General features: G+C 42.0%; 1 protein-coding gene across 10 annotated transcripts in view; it reads left to right on the top strand.

Annotated features, from left to right (window-relative positions):
* The window catches only part of CADPS2 (calcium dependent secretion activator 2), a 528,181-nt gene that overhangs the window by 439,258 nt on the left and 70,595 nt on the right, over positions 1-18,328 (top strand). For all 10 annotated transcript variants that reach the window (XM_061640133.1, XM_061640131.1, XM_061640132.1 and 7 more), the window contains 2 exons: positions 13,031-13,186; positions 14,074-14,221. In XM_061640133.1, coding sequence (XP_061496117.1) covers positions 13,031-13,186; positions 14,074-14,221 — 304 coding nt within the window. The remainder of the gene's footprint in view (positions 1-13,030; positions 13,187-14,073; positions 14,222-18,328) is intronic.

Genomic DNA, 18,328 nt, shown 5'->3' with positions numbered 1-18,328 from the left:
TGACATAAAGCCCTAAACAACTTAGGACCAGGATACCTAGCAGACTGTTTTCCGTACTCTAAATGAAATTGATCTTTACAGTTGTCCAAGGAGAGCCTGCTAGCCATATCATAGCCACCAAATTGCTTTCTGGAAATCTCTCACAAATGGGCTTTTTCACTTGTACTGTCAATCCTCTGGAATATTTTTCCAAAAGAGATTTGGGAAGCTCCATCTGTTGGATGCTTCAAACATCTTCTAAAAGGTCAGTTGTTTAGCAGGCCTATTTGGATGCTTAAGATTATACAGCCACAAACGTGGCTGTATACAATAGCCGGCATAGATTTTTCACATTCTGCAATGTTAAATTGAAAATACCCCCATGCCATTCTGATGCTTCCCATAAGCTCATTTCAAAACAAACCCTTATAGAACATATAGTCCTGAACTCAGAAACTCTTGCTTAACAACCCTCTCAATTTTCATGGTGATAAACAAAACAGTCAGAAAGAGTCGAGAGTTCAAAGTCTAAAGAGAGAGAGAGAGAAGACCCAGACCCCTTTTGGACTTTCTTCTCTGAGAGTTCTCATAATCTATTGAAATTCATTAAAAATCAGCCATGTTCACAGAGGACCTGGAATCCTGTTACTGAGCTTGCCCCATACTCTGACCTTCATTTTCTGCAGTTTAAAAGTTTAAAAAATGCCTGGATGATTTTTAATTAAATAAATACGTTTTGCATTGAACTGAATGATAGTATCGGGCATGCTCAGTAAGAACCAACTGTCAGTGTTCTAAAAGCCACTCACAGCTGCTTCGCTTGCCTAATCAGGGGGCCACACCCACACCAGACTGATTTCACATGAGACAGTCATGGCTTCCCTCAGAGAATCCTGGGAAGTGTAGTTTGTGAAAGGTGCTGAGAGGAGACTGCTATTCTCCTGACAGAGGTCCAGTGGCCAAAGTGGTTTAACAGTCAGCCGCTCTGATTGAAGCTCTGTGAGGTGAAAAGGGCATCTCCTAGCAACTCTCAGCACCTTTCACTAACTACACTTCCCAGGATTCTCTGGGAGAAGCCATGACTGTCTCAAGTGAAATAAAGGCCTGGTGTGGATGTGGCTAGAGACAGCTTTGGTTTAAATTTGGGTGGGAAGGCTACATGTGCCTGCTGTAGAATAAAAAGGTGGAGAAAACGCTGAAAAGCAATGATACTGTTCACAGTGTTTTCCTTTTGGAAAGGAAAGGGGCTTCCCCTCTACCCAGTACCCAACCATCCAATCTCCTCCCCTCCTCCTCCCCTCCCTGCCCCTCCCCCAGGTCAGTGTTGGACTATGACCTGGGAGACCAGGGTTCGAATCCCCACACAGTCATGAAGCTCAATTGGTGACCTTGGGCCAGTCATTGCAATGGTAAAACCACCACTGAATACCATTTACCATGAAAACCCTATTCATAGGATCGCCATAAGTCGGGGCTGACTTGAAGGCAGTCCATTCCCATTTTCAAACATGATTGCACAGAAATAAATCCCATTGAACACAAAAAGTATGCAACTGATCAAACCCACCCTCCTCCCTCCTATTCCCCCCTCTTGCCCCTTCCCTCTCCCTCCAATCCCCTCCCCCTCCCCATGGTCAGTTTTACCTATCTTAAGCATGATTGCACAGGAGTAAATACCATTGAACTCAATGAGCATGGAAATGATCAAACCTGCCCTCCCCTACCCCTTACTTTGCTCCTCCCCCTCCAATCCCCTCCTTCCTCCTCCCCCTCCTTCCTCCTCCCCCCCTTTGCTCCCCTCTCCCCTCCCTTCTTCCCTCTCCTCTTCCCTGCTCCTCCCCCATGGTCAGTTTTACGTATCCTAACCATGATTACATAGGAGTAAATCCCATTGAATGCAATAAGCATGCAAATGATCAGACCTGGCTTTCTCCTCCTTCCCCTCTCCTCTCCCTTCCTCCTCCCCTCTCCTCTTCCTTCTTTCTCCTTCCCTACCCATTCCAGCTGTCGGTCCCTCCCCCCCAGTCAGTTTTACCTATCCTAAGCATGATTGCATGGGAGTAAATCCCACTGAATTCAATAAACATGCAAATGATCAAACCTGTCCTCCTCCTCCCCTCCCCTCCTTCCTGCTCCCATCCCCCTCCTCCCCTCTGCCCTTCATCTCCTCCTCCTACCCTCCACCCTTCATCTCCTCCCCTCCCCATGCCCTGTGGTCACTTTCACCTATCCCAAGCATGATTGCAGGGGAGTAAATCCAACAACTCAATAAGCATGCAAATGATCAAGCCATTTTCAGCAAGCTTGCACAGGATCCCATTTCTTACGCCCCAGATTAAAAAGCAAGGAAATCCACTAATAGCCAAAAAACCTTGCAGTTTAAGAACGTACCTATAGCTTTTTTACTTTAAAAAGCAGGGAAAATGGGCAGCTATAGTGAATGCACCAAGGGAGCAGGAGACCTGACCTCCTCTCTGAGATATTGTACTGCTCTACAAATTTGTCAAAATGCAAACATAATTTGGGTTGGTCTTTCACAGTCCAATCCAGTTCTGGTGTAGCTTGGAAGAATTTGGTAACATGTGCTTCTGAACATATGGTGAGTGGTGGCAACACCTGCAATCAGCCCAAATAATAGAAAGAAGACATGTGCTGTGCTGATCTTGTTTTAGCAGAGAGGAAGAAACGTTATTAAGACAGTTGATATAGTTCAGATGGTCACGTTAAATATGTCTGATTTCCTTTGCAATTTTAGTGAAGTTTCCTATAGGAAATCATTTTCTTTTGCTTCTATTTCTGTGAATATGTACAGGAACACTTTGCAAAATTTACACTAAAAAATCTCCAAAAATAATTGTGGAATAATGGCACTGACTATTCTGCAGAATAGTCTCTAGTGGACATGAGGAGTGTCTCGGTTTGCACAAGATAATACAGTGGGAGGTGAAATATATTCTAGCAACATTCCAGGTGTGCTCTATGTTTTTAATTGACCATGCCCACCTTGCCTTAAATGAAGTGGTTTAAACATAGCAGGCTGAAAACATGCATCTTGGGCAGACTAAGTTTGTTTTTTCCAACAGCTAGAGTCATTGCAACATATTGTAATGAGTCTAATTTTACATCAAACTGCAGTTTCAGATTCCACTGTTAATGCACCAAAAATAGAAATAGAACATAACCTCGTCATCATATGACACTGACCAATAAAAAGACATTGAAATTAATAAAAATAAATTTGACACAGGTTTCTAGGATGAATAATGAGAGAAATAAAATTTTCTAGATTAGATTCTCTGTAAAAACAATAGTAACACAGAAAAGAAGCAAAGTAAGAAGAACACCAACAAACATACCAAAATGTAATTCTCCATCTTTGGAGGTGGCAGGTGTTGCCATCACTCACCGTATGCTCAGAGGCACGTTACCAAATTCTTCCGGAAGCTACACCAGAAGTGGATTGGACTGTGAAAGACCAACCCAAATTGTGTTTGCATTTTGACCAATTTGTAGGGCAATACAATATCTCAGAGAGCAGGTCAGGTCTCCTACTCCCCTGGTGCATTCACTATAGCTGCCCAATTACCCTGCTTTTTAAAGTTTAATAAAAATATCTGTGGGCTATAGGTACATTCTTAAACCACAGGGTTTTGTGCCTATTAGTGAATAACAAATAGGACTGGAGTGGTCTCCTATTCACTTGCTGAGTTACTGATGGGTTTATTATATTCTGATCTTTGTTTGCATTTTATTTTACTGTATTTTGATGTTTGTAATTTCTATAAAGGGCGTAGGGATTTTTGACAAAAATGTCAAGAGGTATATTCATTTTCTAAATCAATAGATAGAGGGTGGTGATTTGGATTGGGATCCTGGCACTGGGTAGGAAGCTTAAACTCTGCCTCAGGTGGCAGTCTCAATTCAGATTTGGGTGGGGGAGCGCCTGCATTGGAATAAAAGCCCTGTTCACACCAATGGAAGTTTTTCATCCAATGCTAATATCAAGTATGGGGGAGTGATCTGGGTTGGGAAGAAAGGCAGCAGAGGGAAAAGACTTAAAGCAGGCTTCTTTCTGTCAAGGGCCACAGAAAAGTATAATTTCCTGGAGTATAATCTCTTGGGGTGCATGCGGTAGGATGAAACTGGAGATGGTGGTGAGCAATGCTGAACCCAAAAGTCAGCAGAGCCAGAATTAGTAGTGGATGGGGTCACTCTTGTTCCTCTTTTTTTCCTTCTCCCCTCTTTCTCTTTTATGCCAAGAATGGGAAATCTGTGACCTTTCAGATGTTGTTGGACTCCAACTCCCACCAGTCCTTTCCGGCATGCCCAATGGCCAGAAATGATGGGAGATGTAGTCCAACAACATCTGGGAGGCCACAACTTCCCCATCCCTACTTTATGCCAATCCCTTCTCTCTCTTTCTCTCTCCCACACCTTTTATATCTTTCTCCCCTTCTCCCTTTTTCTCGTGTGTGTGTGTGTGTGTGTGTGTGTGTGTGTGTGTGTGTGTGTGTTGGCATCACAGCACGTTGAGGGGATGCAGAATTAATCCTCTCCTTAGCTGCCATCCCAACAAAAATCCCCTCCGCTGTGCCAGGCAATTAGGCTTTGCTTTTTATCACAACCTAATTTCTCCATGGGGGATTTTTGCAGAGATGGCAACTGTGGAGAGAGTGTGAATAGCTGAATCAATGCAAACTTATATTATTGACACAATTTCTTGACACTGTTGTCCTATCAAAAGTCCTGTCCGCACTCTCTTCCTATGCACAGCAAGGATTTGGTTCCAAATGTTTGAATGCCTGATATTATAATGTTTATAACTTTTGTTACAGTTTTAGATACCATTGTTAAAGTTTATAGATACTGCCTCTGTATATTAGTATTTTATTTGGCTAAAACCTGTATTTGGGTGCCTGTAATAAACTGATGATGATGAATGCTCACACTACATATAACATAAATCAAATGAACAAGAATACTTCTTCCTGCAGTAATCTCTTTGTGTGCTGCTATGGAATAGGCCCGATTTCACGTAGCATGCATGAACCTTTTTTGGGAATGTAAGGAAAGAGCTTGAATGCAAGAAAAGTAGCACCCATTAGGCTTCCAGTTGATCCTCAGAACTGCAGATGTTAACTATGCATGCAATCTCACATTTTCCAGTTAATAACTTTTCAGTTTTTTAAAAATGAGTGCCATCCACCAAACTTCATTTATCTAAATAGCCTGGGTAGGATCTGATAACCATGAGTTTATGTGGTACAGGTTCCAGGTTTCAGGGTCCCTTGGTCAATATATTTTGAGTGCTCTCCTTCCACAAGTGCCCCCTCCTCCTAGCCATTATTGCAACTGCCCATTCACTTGCCTCTCCCTCTGGCCCAGCCTGCACCACCTCCAAGAGAGAAATTTTGGATAGAGTGTTACTCATTGGCAGGGTGCTACATAGTAGAATGGGCAATGGTGGTTTATCAAGACATTGTAAAACTAAAAATAGGAATTTAAGATGCTGCCAGAACATTGGTCTGTTTAGCCCAAAACTGTCATCTATGGCTAGACCTTCTCTCTCTCTTCCTTGTGCTTTGCCTCTGAGCTATAGCCCTCCGCCCCATACCAGATCAGTAATAAAATGGATTCTAAATATTTTGTAGTTAATTTCACATTTTTCACCTCTGGAAGAGCCGCTTTAAAAAAGCAACTTGGAAAAATTGTAAAGTTACTGCTTGCTCAGAATGTCAGCTGATATCTACAGTATATAGATCTTCGGGTTTATTGCTTACATATATGAAATCTTTTTGAGTCTTCCCATCATAGAAATTAAGTGTGAACCCCCCAAGGCAATTAGCTGTACATTTTAGGTTGCTATATACATATATACATATATAATGTAAGCCCCATTGCCCCCACACCCGCCAAAGAACACTCGTGAGACGTGGCATTGGTTTAAATGTTATATTTAATAAATATAACATAATCCAAATCAGAATTCAAACATATCCAATCGTAATTGCTTATAACCCACAGGCTGGTGAGGAATTGCACTATTCTGGTGGGGATGGAATCCCCCCAGTCTCCTGGGCATGTATCGCATCTGATAGCTGTGGGTTCTGATGCAAGGATATGGGCCAAGACTCCCTCCTTGCCCAGTGAACCTTGGGAGCAGTTTGGCATGCACATTCTGGCCCCACTGTACATGCGTTCACCCCAATGCGCATGATAATCCACAGGGGCACCCGCCAGTTATCCGCAGACCGGAGTCCTGCAAGATTCCTGAGGGGGTGTCCTTACTCAAAATGCCTCAGAATACCTACCTCTCCCTCCACCAAATTCCTCACCTGCCCGAACGCAATGCCAAAACTGGCCATCACCACACCACTCCCCTAAAAGCCAAATGAATCAACCCCACAGTTTAAAGCAGGCAAAATGTGAAGGGCTCCAAAAAGCGGGGCCCAACCAAAAAATTCCTACTTGCACCCATTGGCGACCGGCAAAGCCCATACTGGCATAGGGAGGGAGGGATTGAATGAAATACTACCGCTCCCCTCCTCCCCCCACACTGAGGCATGACGTGGCCCCACCCTACTCCCTCACCCAATCGGGAGTAGACCTCCCGAGGCTTCTCTACCCATTTGGAGCCAACTCCAGGCTCTCTTGGATGAAACTGATTATCTAGACCCATTTCAATCGGGCTTTCGGCCGGGGTTTGGTACAGAAACGGCCTTGGTCGCCCTGTATGATGACCTCTGTCGGGAGAAAGACAGAGGGAGTGTAACTCTGTTGGTTCTCCTTGATCTCTCAGCGGCGTTTGATACCATCGACCATGGTATCCTTCTGGAGCGACTTACGGATTTAGGAGTGGGAGGCACTGCTTGGTGGTGGCTCTGCTCCTATCTCGGGAATCGTCTCTAGAAGGTGATGCTGGGGGAACATTACTCGAGTCCCTGGGTACTCCAATATGGGGTCCCGCAGGGTTCAGTTCTGTCCCCCATGCTTTTTAATATCTATATGAAGCCGCTGGGTGAGGTCATCAGGAGTTTTGGAGTACGTTTCCAGCAATATGCTGATGATACGCAGCTCTACTACTCCTTTTCATCTTCGTCAGGTGAGGCTGTTGATGTACTAGACCGCTGCCTGGCCGCGATAATGGGCTGGATGAGAGCTAATAAACTGAAACTCAATCCTAACAAGACTGAGATGCTGTTGGTGGGAGGACCCTCTGCCCAGATGGTTGACGTTCAACCTGTCCTAGATGGGGTTACACTCCCCCTAAAGGAACAGGTACGTAGTTTGGGGGTCTTATTAGATCCGCTCCTGTCACTTGAGGCTCAGGTAGCCTCGGTGGCACGGAATGCATTCTACCAGCTCCGGCTGGTAGCCCAACTACGACCCTATCTGAGCAAGGAGCATCTTGCCTCAGTTATCCATGCTATGGTAACCTCTAGATTGGACTACTGTAATGCACTCTACGTGGGGCTACCTATGAAGACGGTTCGGAAACTTCAGCTAGTGCAAAATGCTGCGGCCAGAGTTCTCACTGGGACAAAGAAATTTGACCATATAACACCTGTCCTGGCGCAGCTGCACTGGCTACCGATATGTTTCCGGGCCATATTCAAAGTGTTGGTTCTTACCTATAAAGCCCTAAACGGCATCGGACCGCAATACCTGATGGAGCGCCTCTCTCGCTATGTACCTACCCGTTCACTACGCTCGACGTCGAAGGCCCTTCTCCGGGTCCCAACCCATAAAGAGGCCCGGAGATCAACAACTAGATCTAGGGCCTTCTCGGTGGTGGCCCCCGAACTATGGAATGCCCTCCCAGACGAGATACGCCTGGCGCCTTCTCTGTTATCTTTTCGGCGCCAGGTAAAAACTTACCTTTTCGCCCAGGCTTTTTAAATTTTGTAAATTTTTAAATATTTTAATTTAACATTCTAAACTTAATTTAAATCTCAATGGCAATTTTATTAATGTTTTATAATTGTACTATATATATTTTTTTTCCACACTTGCTCATATTTTAATTGTGATTTTATTTGTTGTACACCGCCCTGAGAGCTTTCTGCTATAGGGCGGTCTAGAAATGTAATTAAATAAATAAATAAATAAAAAATTTGGGGTGAAGGCAAACCCAACCCCACTTTAAGGTGGGAATGCCATTGTGAGCCTAAGTCCCATTGAACTCAACTGGGCTTACTTCTGAATAGGCATGCAGTTAAAGGGCTAAATACAGTTTGCTAAGTATACCTGTACTTATTAAAGAAAGAATCCTCTGCCTCTTTCAGAATTACATTTTATGGGTTTTATTTAGGATTAGATTTGCCACAAATATTTGTAAAATATATAATATTTTATAATACAATATATTACAGTATATAATATAATATGAATTATTTCCAGCTGCTACCTACAGTATAGCTTCTCTGCTATCATGTACATTCACACAAAATGGATATTTTTTGCCTGTGTGTGGTTACAAACTGTGAATATGTGTTCTGATCTATCATTACACAGTCTCAGGAACATAATTACTTTGTTTTCAGTTGTTTTTGCTGGTCCACCTCTTTAATGGTACATTTGGGGCATTGTGTATTAAGGTTGAGGAGGTATTAAGAGAGCAAAATGCTGCATGTAGCATTCAGTGTTCTGTTTGATTGGTCTCTTGAGAGGCCAACATGGAGGACAGCTTGGCTAGACATGAAAAGCAGGCTGAATTATGCTTGACTCTGAGGCTTGTTTCAGGTTAACAGGAATGTGACTAGTCATTAGGAATTGGTGAGAAATTCAGTTCAGTTTACATTTCAACCTCAGTCTATCAAATTCACACTTTCCAAAAAAGATGAGAACCAAAACATAGCCATCCACTGAAATTTGCACTTACTCAAATTTTGCAATGTAGTTTGCCAACCAAACAATACTTACGAACATGCATGATAGGGGCAATTGTGCATAACAATGAATATACGAATGAAAATCATACAAAAATGGATTATATGATGAGAAATTGCTTGCAAAATGTGTGCATTAATCAAAACTGCCTACAAAAATGTGTTTATTAGGGGAAATTTGCACTGAAATGCTGGAGAAATTTGCACTAATATAAGGATTTTTTAAAAATCAAAAATTGCTGCAGAAATGTGGAGAACTGAATTTCAGATTAGAAAGATTAGAAATTGAGAGAACCAAAATGGACAGATCTTTCCATCTCTAATAGTCATGTAAGGCAAGAGGGCTAACTAACATTCCTATGGGATGCGCGTCAGATAAGGACTCCAGGTCACTAGTCAAGAGTGTGGGTTAAAATTGGTATAACCTGAGTGGTAGCAACAGCACTCTTGCTCACAAGGATAGAAAGATGAATATTATTACAGCCCATACTTCCAAGATCCTATTGCATAATATGGGTGCAGGATTGAATGGAGTAGATCTGGGAGGCAGCGAATTAAGCAGAGTCTGAGCACAGATTCTATGTAAGGCATGTTGTTATGGTCCTTGTGTTCAGGGCTCTTGTGTTATGAATAATCAAGCTGTGACATCAGAGCCACCTAGAGCTTGTTGAATGTTCAATTGTAAACTGTAGATCTAACAGAAATCAGTGTCGGTGCATATTTTTAGGAGTGGAAGCAGATGGGTGCATACTTATAGGAATAGAGACAGGAATAGGAATTGCTGCTGATGTCTTTGCTGCCTCAAAGACATTAGCAGCAACGTGTCTGCCTATCATAGCTCCCTTGCATTTCTCCAAAAGAATGAGTAGAACAGTTAGATAGTGGTTCCACAGACTCATCACCAGCATTGTATGTTCAACAGCATAGGATGCCACTGAAAGATACAAATGGAGGTAGGGTTGAGATAATCAGCAGGCAGTTGTTGACATTTTTCATTGATAGCTAATTCCTCTTTGGAAATTGCAACATTCTTTACCACATAATTCAGCTTCCCTCAGGCTAAGTAATGACAGTGGCTCTGGAGGTATCATGACTCAGTTGTTCCCCCCCCCCATCCTCCTGCAGAGGATGCAAAGTAGAGAAGACATATTTTATATTATCCTCTTTCCGCATGCCTCTCAAATATTTGTACTGATATCTTGTCATTTCTTCTCCACTTTTCCTTTTACAATTATACCCCCCTTCCAACCACCAGTTTATTTCATCCTTCCTCCCTGCTCCTTTTACATTCACTTCTTCCTCCTACAACATTTTCTCACACTTTATCCCCTTTCTTTCTATTCCCAGTCTATTATTATTACCGTTGTTATTATTCTCCTCTTTATTATGCAGCCATGAGAGTGGCAGTGTACTATAGTCAGCATGGATTTTTCACATTCCGCAATGTTAAATTGAAAATACCCCCATGCCATTCTGATGTTTCCCATAAGCTTACAAACATTACAAAACTTATAGTCCTGAACTCAGAAACGCTTGTTTAACAACCCTCTAATTTTCATAGCAATACACAAAACAATTAGAGAGATTTGATAGTCCAAAGTGTAAAAGAGAGAGAGAAAAACCAGACCCCTTTTGGACTTTTTTCTGTCAGAGTTCTCATAATTTGTTGAAATTAATTAAAATCAGGAGTACCTGTAATCCTATTACTGACCTTGCCCCATACTCTGACCTTCATCTTCTGCAGTTTAAAATGGTGTGTTTATATCATAGGCATCAAATTTTGTTTCCTTTAATCTTTATAAAGGAAGGGACAGGTTTTTTTCCTCCACCCCCTACACCCCTTAGTACATCTCCAGGCTTCAACCAATCTGGCATGATTATTGTGTGTTTAGATGCATCCATAAGTCCCAATTGTATTCAAGTGCGCTTACTCCCAGTAAATGTACAAAGGGCCCTCTCACTGTCCTGTGCCCCTTCCTCACAAGACAGCCTTGGCTATAATCCTGTGCCCACTTACCTGAGTGTAAGCCCCATTAAAAGAAAGACATACGTCTGAGTAGACTTGTATACTGTGGTATTTTTTAACATCCACCCACACTTCCTGTGTAATAGAATCTGCAGAAAAGAACTTACAAGGAGTACCTGGTCTCAAACGGAGCATACAAGCAGACTAAAGCCACTAGCAAACTTCAGGGGAGGGAGAACAGCAGCTCTTTAGGACCCCAGGGATTACTAGTGTCCAAACAACTCAATTATCAATTGCAGAGACTAAACGCTTGTTTTTATTGTATAAAATACAGTTTTATTGTATTGCTGCCCTGGACTCCTTTGGGAGGAAGGGTGGGATATAAATTCAATAAGTAAATAAATATAATCTTAGATGGGAGCATGGGTGTGAGGAGGCATGGTGTGACTATCAGGAATGAACCCTGCACTGTAGTGGCACTACACTACTGAACAGACATTACACCATGCAGATCTTTTTATCACTAGCATAGAGTCTTTTCTTGCAGACATTTTTTCTGTCTGGTATGACCCTGATGGCTTATATATCCTCTCCTCTCCTCACAAACACACAGGTACAGCTGTCTCCCCAGGTAGAAAATAATGTACAAGCTGCACAATATTGGGTTCTTCTGGATCCAGGGGTCTCCTTGAACCTGGATCCATCCCAGATACAGATGCACCTCTTTAGTTGTCTCAGTTCAAATTCAAAGGTGACAGCATTTATATATTTTATTTATTTATCTATCTATTTATTCATATCCCACCGTTCCTCCCAGCAGGAGCCCAGGGCATTTAAGAATGGTGAACTGATATCCACTTCTGGGGCTGATATGAAATGCTGCCTCCCAACTACACCACCTTGATTGCATGTTGCAAAGGGGGGGGGGCTGTAAGCAGTGTATTGGCAGGAACTGCCCTTCCTGCCATTGTTGCCATTCCGAAGCTATAGTGAGGGCAGAAAAATTGCCATCATTCTGATTTGGCGTTATGACTATGCCAATCAGATTTGGCTACATGATGACATCTGAAATTGAATTGGAGTAAGAGCCAATGCTTCCTGCCCCCATTCTGCTGCCTCATGGTGAGAGAGAATTTAAAAAATGGCCTGAAGTAGTAGTGAGGAGCGTGGTGATCACCAACACCAGAACCACAGATCATAAAAAGGTCAGTGGGGGAGCCGTTTTGCCAACTACCAGAGCCTCTTTCTTGGAATAAAAAACATTGAGTTTGGCTTAGCCTTTCTCAGTTGAAAACAATAACTCAGTAGCCTTGCTGCAGTGGTCGGTCCTTTCAAAAAGATAGATAGGCACTCCAGTGTCAACAAATGGCATGCACAGCAATTAAGAAATTTTCTGAAACAAAAGCAAGGTTTTTGTTTCAGGAGGGAGAGAGTCGCCCTACCAGTATCTGCAGCTCTTTTTAAAGATGAGTGCTTCCACATTGAGCATAGAGCGGAGCGGAAATTTAGCCGCAGGCAATTTTTTCTGAGAATTTTATTTTATTTTTTCTTTCTTATCACCTAGAAAAAGAAAGCCAGTTTGCAGAATTGCCTGTGAATATCCTCCACCATGTTTTTTGTGGAGCCCACCATTTACCCCCAGAATGACTCTAGGTCCAGGGCACTGCAGAGGATGCAAAGTAGTGGCCAGGCTACCGATGTGGTTGTTGCTGCTGCTGCTACTTGCACCAGGGGGATGGGGGAGGTAAGACGCTCTGCTACTGCCATTCCTAATGGTGAGTTTCACCCCTGAGAAACTGTTGGATAATTTGTCCTTCCACTTGAGAAATTTAGTTAAATAGTTTTCCCTCCCAATTTCTCTGTCCACAAATAGCATAGAGAATTTTGAGAAGCAATTTGTGCACAGGTCTAAGTGGTTTAGCAACACAGCAGTAAAACCATTGAAAATGTTTTACAAAATGCTTCCCTCTTGCCAAGCAGAAGACACCCATCCCTAGAGCAGTTTGTGGCACAGTAGATAAAGCTAATGTAAGGTTGGACTGCCCAATAGCCACAGCAAGACGATAATAATTCCAGAACTGCTTTTATGTTCTTGTAATAACACTCAGATGAAGTATTCAGAAGTATGGGGGGCTCTGCTTTTCTGTGATTCAAATACTGCCTTCAATAGTTAGTTGGTTTGTTTGTTTTTTTATAGTAATGGGTCAGCAGCATCAGAAGATCTCTTCTGGAAGCTTGATGCACTACAGATGTTTGTCTTCGATCTTCATTGGCCAGAAGCAGAATTTGCCCACCACTTAGAACAGCGACTTAAACTCATGGCCAGTGATATGATTGAAGCCTGCGTCAAAAGGTACATAGGCACTTTCAGAAATTCTCTTACAAATTTTGCAGCATTTGGAACTGCCGTAGATGTTTGGGTTATAGCAATCTTGCATGAAGGGGCAGGATTCACATTCTATCCACCAGATGGAGGCAGCTTTAAATCACTCCATAAAGAGTGGTGAGCAATGTGCAGAATGGGCCACTCTTCAGATCAGGCATACTTCACCATGCTGTCACAAACACACTGTTCATCCTGGCATGGTTGAGACCACCCGATCCACTGCTTCCCCCCCCATGGAGTGATTTTAACATTCCTTTGTGCCAAGTGGGGGGGGAGGCTCTAATAAGTGCACTAATCCTTAGTTACTTAAGGTGCAAGCAATTCAAATATAATCTGCTCTTGACTTCACCACTGTTAACTTCTGAATTTCACCTGTGTTGGAGTTCTTTTGTGTAAAAGTGAAGAATCAATTATTATACATTTTTTTCTGTCATCATAAAAAGCTGTCACACTTACTAAAACTCTAACAGCATATTAGTTTTTTAAAAATTGTCAGAAGGACCTATATTCTATATTCTGTTTTTGCCAGTTTGAAAATTGTGTACAAAGCTTATCTGTCAGAAATCATTCAACGTAGTATGTGTTTTATCTCTATTATGTTTTCTCATGCTGTTACTTAGTTAAATCAGTACCTAACCTTGAGAGGGCTATCAAAACACCTTGCTGGAAAGTTTTATTAAGATTGCACTGTTTTAAGTATCGCATACCTAAATATTTCTACATTGATTTTCACATGTTTAAAATAAATAACTTTTTTTATGTTAGCACATTTGGTATGGATTTGCTTTTACACTTCACTTACTTAGAATTATGACAACCTCTTTCTATTGTAATTTCCATGTTTTAATTAATAGAACAAGAATTGCTTTTGAACTCAAACTTCAAAAGACAAGCAAATCAACGGACTTGCGTATTCCTTCCTCTGTATGTACAATGTTCAACGTGCTGGTTGATGCCAAGAAGCAAACTGCTAAATTATGTATTCTGGATGGCGGGCAGGAGGTAAATGAGAGCGCTGAATATCTTAAAATGTATATGTCAAAGGATAAGGAAGAGCATGAAAGGCTTTTGCAAGATTTCAGCTCCGGGATGGTTATTGCAGGTTGTGAGGAGGAGGAGGAACGGGGAGAAATGTAGTAATAAATAAATAAAAGAATGGCATAAGGCTGGAGGAGAAGCAAGGCTTTTATACAGCAAGTCCCTCCAAATAAGTCCTTGCTCATCCCTCCGCCCCTGACCCTGCTATTCACTGTGTGATAAAGGTTTCCTGGCCAGAACAATCTGGGATTGAGGAAAGTTGTAGTTTCCAGAATGTTAAACATTAATGCTGCACTATGTGGTTTTAAAATTGTATGCATTTTGATTGTGGTGGTTTTATTTTACAGCCATGAGAATGGCTGTGTACTATACCCACCATGGATTTTTCTCATTCCGCAGTGTTAAATTGAAAATACCTCCCACATGCCATTCTGCTGCTTCCCATAAACTCATTTCAAAACAAAACTTTATAAAACCTATAGTCCTGAACTCAGAAACACTTGCTTAACACCCTGTAAGTTTTCATGGTGATACACAAATCACTCAAAGAGAATTGAGAGTTCAAAGTGTAAAACAGGAGGAAAAAAATCCAGACCCCTGTTGAACTTTTTTATCTCAACGGTCTCATAATTTGTTGAAATTAATTAAAAATCAGCCATATTCACATAGTACCTGTAATCCTATTACTGACCTTTCCCCATACTCTCATCTTCATCTTCTGCAGTTTAAAAATTTAAAAAATGTCTGGCTGATTTTTAATTAATTGAAGAAATTGAGCATTGAACTGAATGATAAGGCCGGGCATGCTCAGTAAGAACCAACTGTCAGTGTTCTAAAAGCCAGACTCACAACTGTTTGGCTTGGCTAATCAGGTGGCCATACCCATGCCAGACCTTTATTTCACTTGAGACAGTCATGGCTCCCCCAAAGAATCCTGGGAAGTGTAGTTTATGAAAGGCGCTAAGAGTTGTTAGGAGACTCCAGTTCCCCTGACAGAGCTCCAGTGGCCAGAGGGGTGTAACAGTCACCCCTCTTCTGGGAACTGCAGCTCTGTGAAGGAAATAGGGTGTCTGCTTACACCTCTCAGTACCCTTCACAACTACACTTCCTAGGATTCTTTAGGGGAAGCCATGACTGTCTAAAGTGAAATAAAGATCTGGTGTGGATATGGCCAGGGACAGCTTTGGTTTAAATTTTGGATGGGAGATTACATCTGCCTGCTGTAGAACAAAAAGTTGAGGGAAACCCTGAAAATGATACTGTTCACAATGTTTTCCTTTTGGAAAGGAAAGGGGCTTTCCCTCTGCCTGGTGTCCACCCACCCAATCTCTTCTCCTCTTCTCTCCCCTCCCTGCCCCTCCCCCAAGTCAGTTTCACCTATCCTAAGCATGATTATACAGGAGTACACTGAACTCAAAAAGCACGCAAATGATCAAACCTGCCCTCCTCTGTTCCTCCCTCCTGTGCCCTCTCTCTTGTCCCTTGCCTCCCCCTTCCTTTGGCCCTTCCCCCCTCCCTTCCAACCCCCTCCACCTCCCCTCCCTTCCTCCTTCCTTCTCCTCTCCCCTTCTCCCTTCTCCTCCTCCCTCATGGTCAATTTCACCAATCCTAAGCATGATTACACGGAAGTAAATCCCATTGAACTCAGTAAGCATGCAAATGAGCAGACCTGCCTTTCCCTTCCTCCCTCTCCTCTCCTTCCCTGTCTCTCTTTCCCCTCCCCACTCCTCTTCCTTCTTCCTCCTCCCCTGCCCACTCCAGTTCTCCCTTCTCCCTCTTCTCCCCCCCCCCCGTGGTCATTTTCACCTATCCTAAGGATGACTGCAGAGGAGTAAATCCCATTGAACTCAATAAGCATGAAAATGATCAATGCATTCATTCTCAGCAAACTTGCACAGGATACCATTTCTTACCTCCTGGATTAAAAAGCAAAGAAATTCACTAATAGGCAAAAAAAAAAAAACCCTTGCGGTTTAAGAACATACCTATAGCCAACAGATATTTCTATCAAACTTTTAAAAGCAGGGAAATTAGGTAGCTATAGCAAATGCAGTAGGGCAGCAGGAGACCTGACCTCCTCTCTGAGATATTGTACTCCCCTACAAATTTGTAAAAATGCAAACACAATTTTGGTTAGTCTTTCACGGTCCACTTCCTGTGTAGCTTAGAAAAATTTAGTAACATATGCCTCTGAGCATATGGTGAGTGATGGCAACTCCTGCAAACAGCCCAAATAACAGAAACAAGACGTGCTGTGCTGATCTTGTTTTATCAGATATAAATATTAAGATACAGTTGATATAGTTCAGATAGTCACTTTTAGTTTGCAATTTTAGTGAAGCATTTTCTTTTGCTTCTGTTTCTGTGAATATGTGAAGTATAGCAACGCTTTGCATAATTTACACTAAAAGAAACCTCCAAAAACAATTGTGGAATAAAGGTGCTGGATTACGACCTGGGAGACCAGGGTTTGAATCCCCACACAGCCATGAAGCTCACTGGGTGACCTTGGGCCAGTCACTGCCTCTCAGCCTCAGAGGAAGGCAATGGTAAACCCCCTCTGAATACCACTTACCATGAAAACCCTATTCATAGGGTTGCCATAAGTCGGGATTGACTTGAAGGCAGTGCATTTCAGTTTTTCATCCTGCAAAATAGTCTCCAGTGGACATGAGGAGTGTCTTAGTTCGCACAAGATAAAACAGTGGAAGGTGAAATATATTTTACCAGATTTCTAGGTGTGCTCTGTAATTGATCATGCCCACCTTTTCTTAAGTGGAGCAGTTTAAGCATAGCAGGCTGAACACATGCATCTTGGGCAGGCCAAGTTTGTTTTTTTCCAACAGCTAGATTCATTGCTTAAGTAGCAACATATTGTAATCAGTGTGATTTTACATCAAACTGCATTTTCAGATTCAAAATGCACTCAAATAGAAAAAGAACACAACCTGTTTGAAACACAAAAGGCTGTTTTCACCCTCATATGACATTGACCAATAAAAAGGCTTTGAAATTAATAAAAATAAAATTGACACAGATTTCTAGGATGAATGATGAGAGAAATATAATTTTCTAGGTTAGGGGCTCTGTAGAAACAGTAACACAGGAATGAAGCAAAGTAAGAAGAACACCAACAAACATACAAACAATGTAATTCTCCATCTTTGCAGATGTAGTCCTGACTGCAGGTGTGGCCACCAATCACCATATGCTCAGAGGCACATGCTACCAAATTCTTGCAAGCTATACACAAAGTGGATTGCACTGTGAAAACCAACCAAAATTGTGTTTGCATTTTTATAAATTTGCAGGGCAGTACAATAACTCAGAGAGGAGGTCAGGTCTCCTGCTCCCCTGGTGCATTCTCTATAGCTGCCCAATTTCCCTGCTTTGATAGAAATATCTTTTGGCTATAGGTACATTCTTAAACTGCAAGGTTTTTTTGCCTATTAGTGAATTGATATTTGCTGTCAAAATGGGAAGGGATTCAAGAAGGGGTCCACAAATACAGTTACCAATAGAAAATTAATTTTAGCCATGCACAAAAAGGGAACATTTCTAGGACACTGTATTTTTTAAAAATAAGCTGCTGACAACTTAGGGATGTAGAGAGTGGCACTAGGCTGCATCTTGTGCTGGGATTCAGCTTCATTGTCATGGGTAGGGGGGGAAGGGGTTGCTACAGATCACCTGCTTTTTTGCTCTGTCACCTCCCACTAGTTGGTACAAAAGTCAAGAATTTACTTTGCTTCTATGAAGCAGGAAGTGGTCAATCCAAAAGTGTTGGTTCCTGGTTCCTAGAAGCATTGATGGTTATCAAGCCCAGCAAAAAAATTGTGGACCTCCCCTAGATTGGAGGTTATAGTCACAGATTCCTGCAGTCGAACTGTCATCCATGTTTATGTGCATTCACCATTGCAATAATTTCATTTTCTTTGTGATTCCTGTTGATCTTTTTTTTAAAAAAAATCATTAAATCTATTTAGTTATTTCTTATATTATTTTATAATTATTATTTTCACCATTTTTCCCCACTGTCTGTTTTTTGGGGGGCTTTCTGTCACATGACCC

This window comes from Rhineura floridana, chromosome 8 (assembly GCF_030035675.1).
Source record: "Rhineura floridana isolate rRhiFlo1 chromosome 8, rRhiFlo1.hap2, whole genome shotgun sequence".
In the NCBI taxonomy this organism is placed as follows: domain Eukaryota; kingdom Metazoa; phylum Chordata; class Lepidosauria; order Squamata; family Rhineuridae; genus Rhineura; species Rhineura floridana.
Note: the sequence above shows the minus strand (reverse complement) of the source record. Positions and strands in the feature narration are given on the sequence as shown.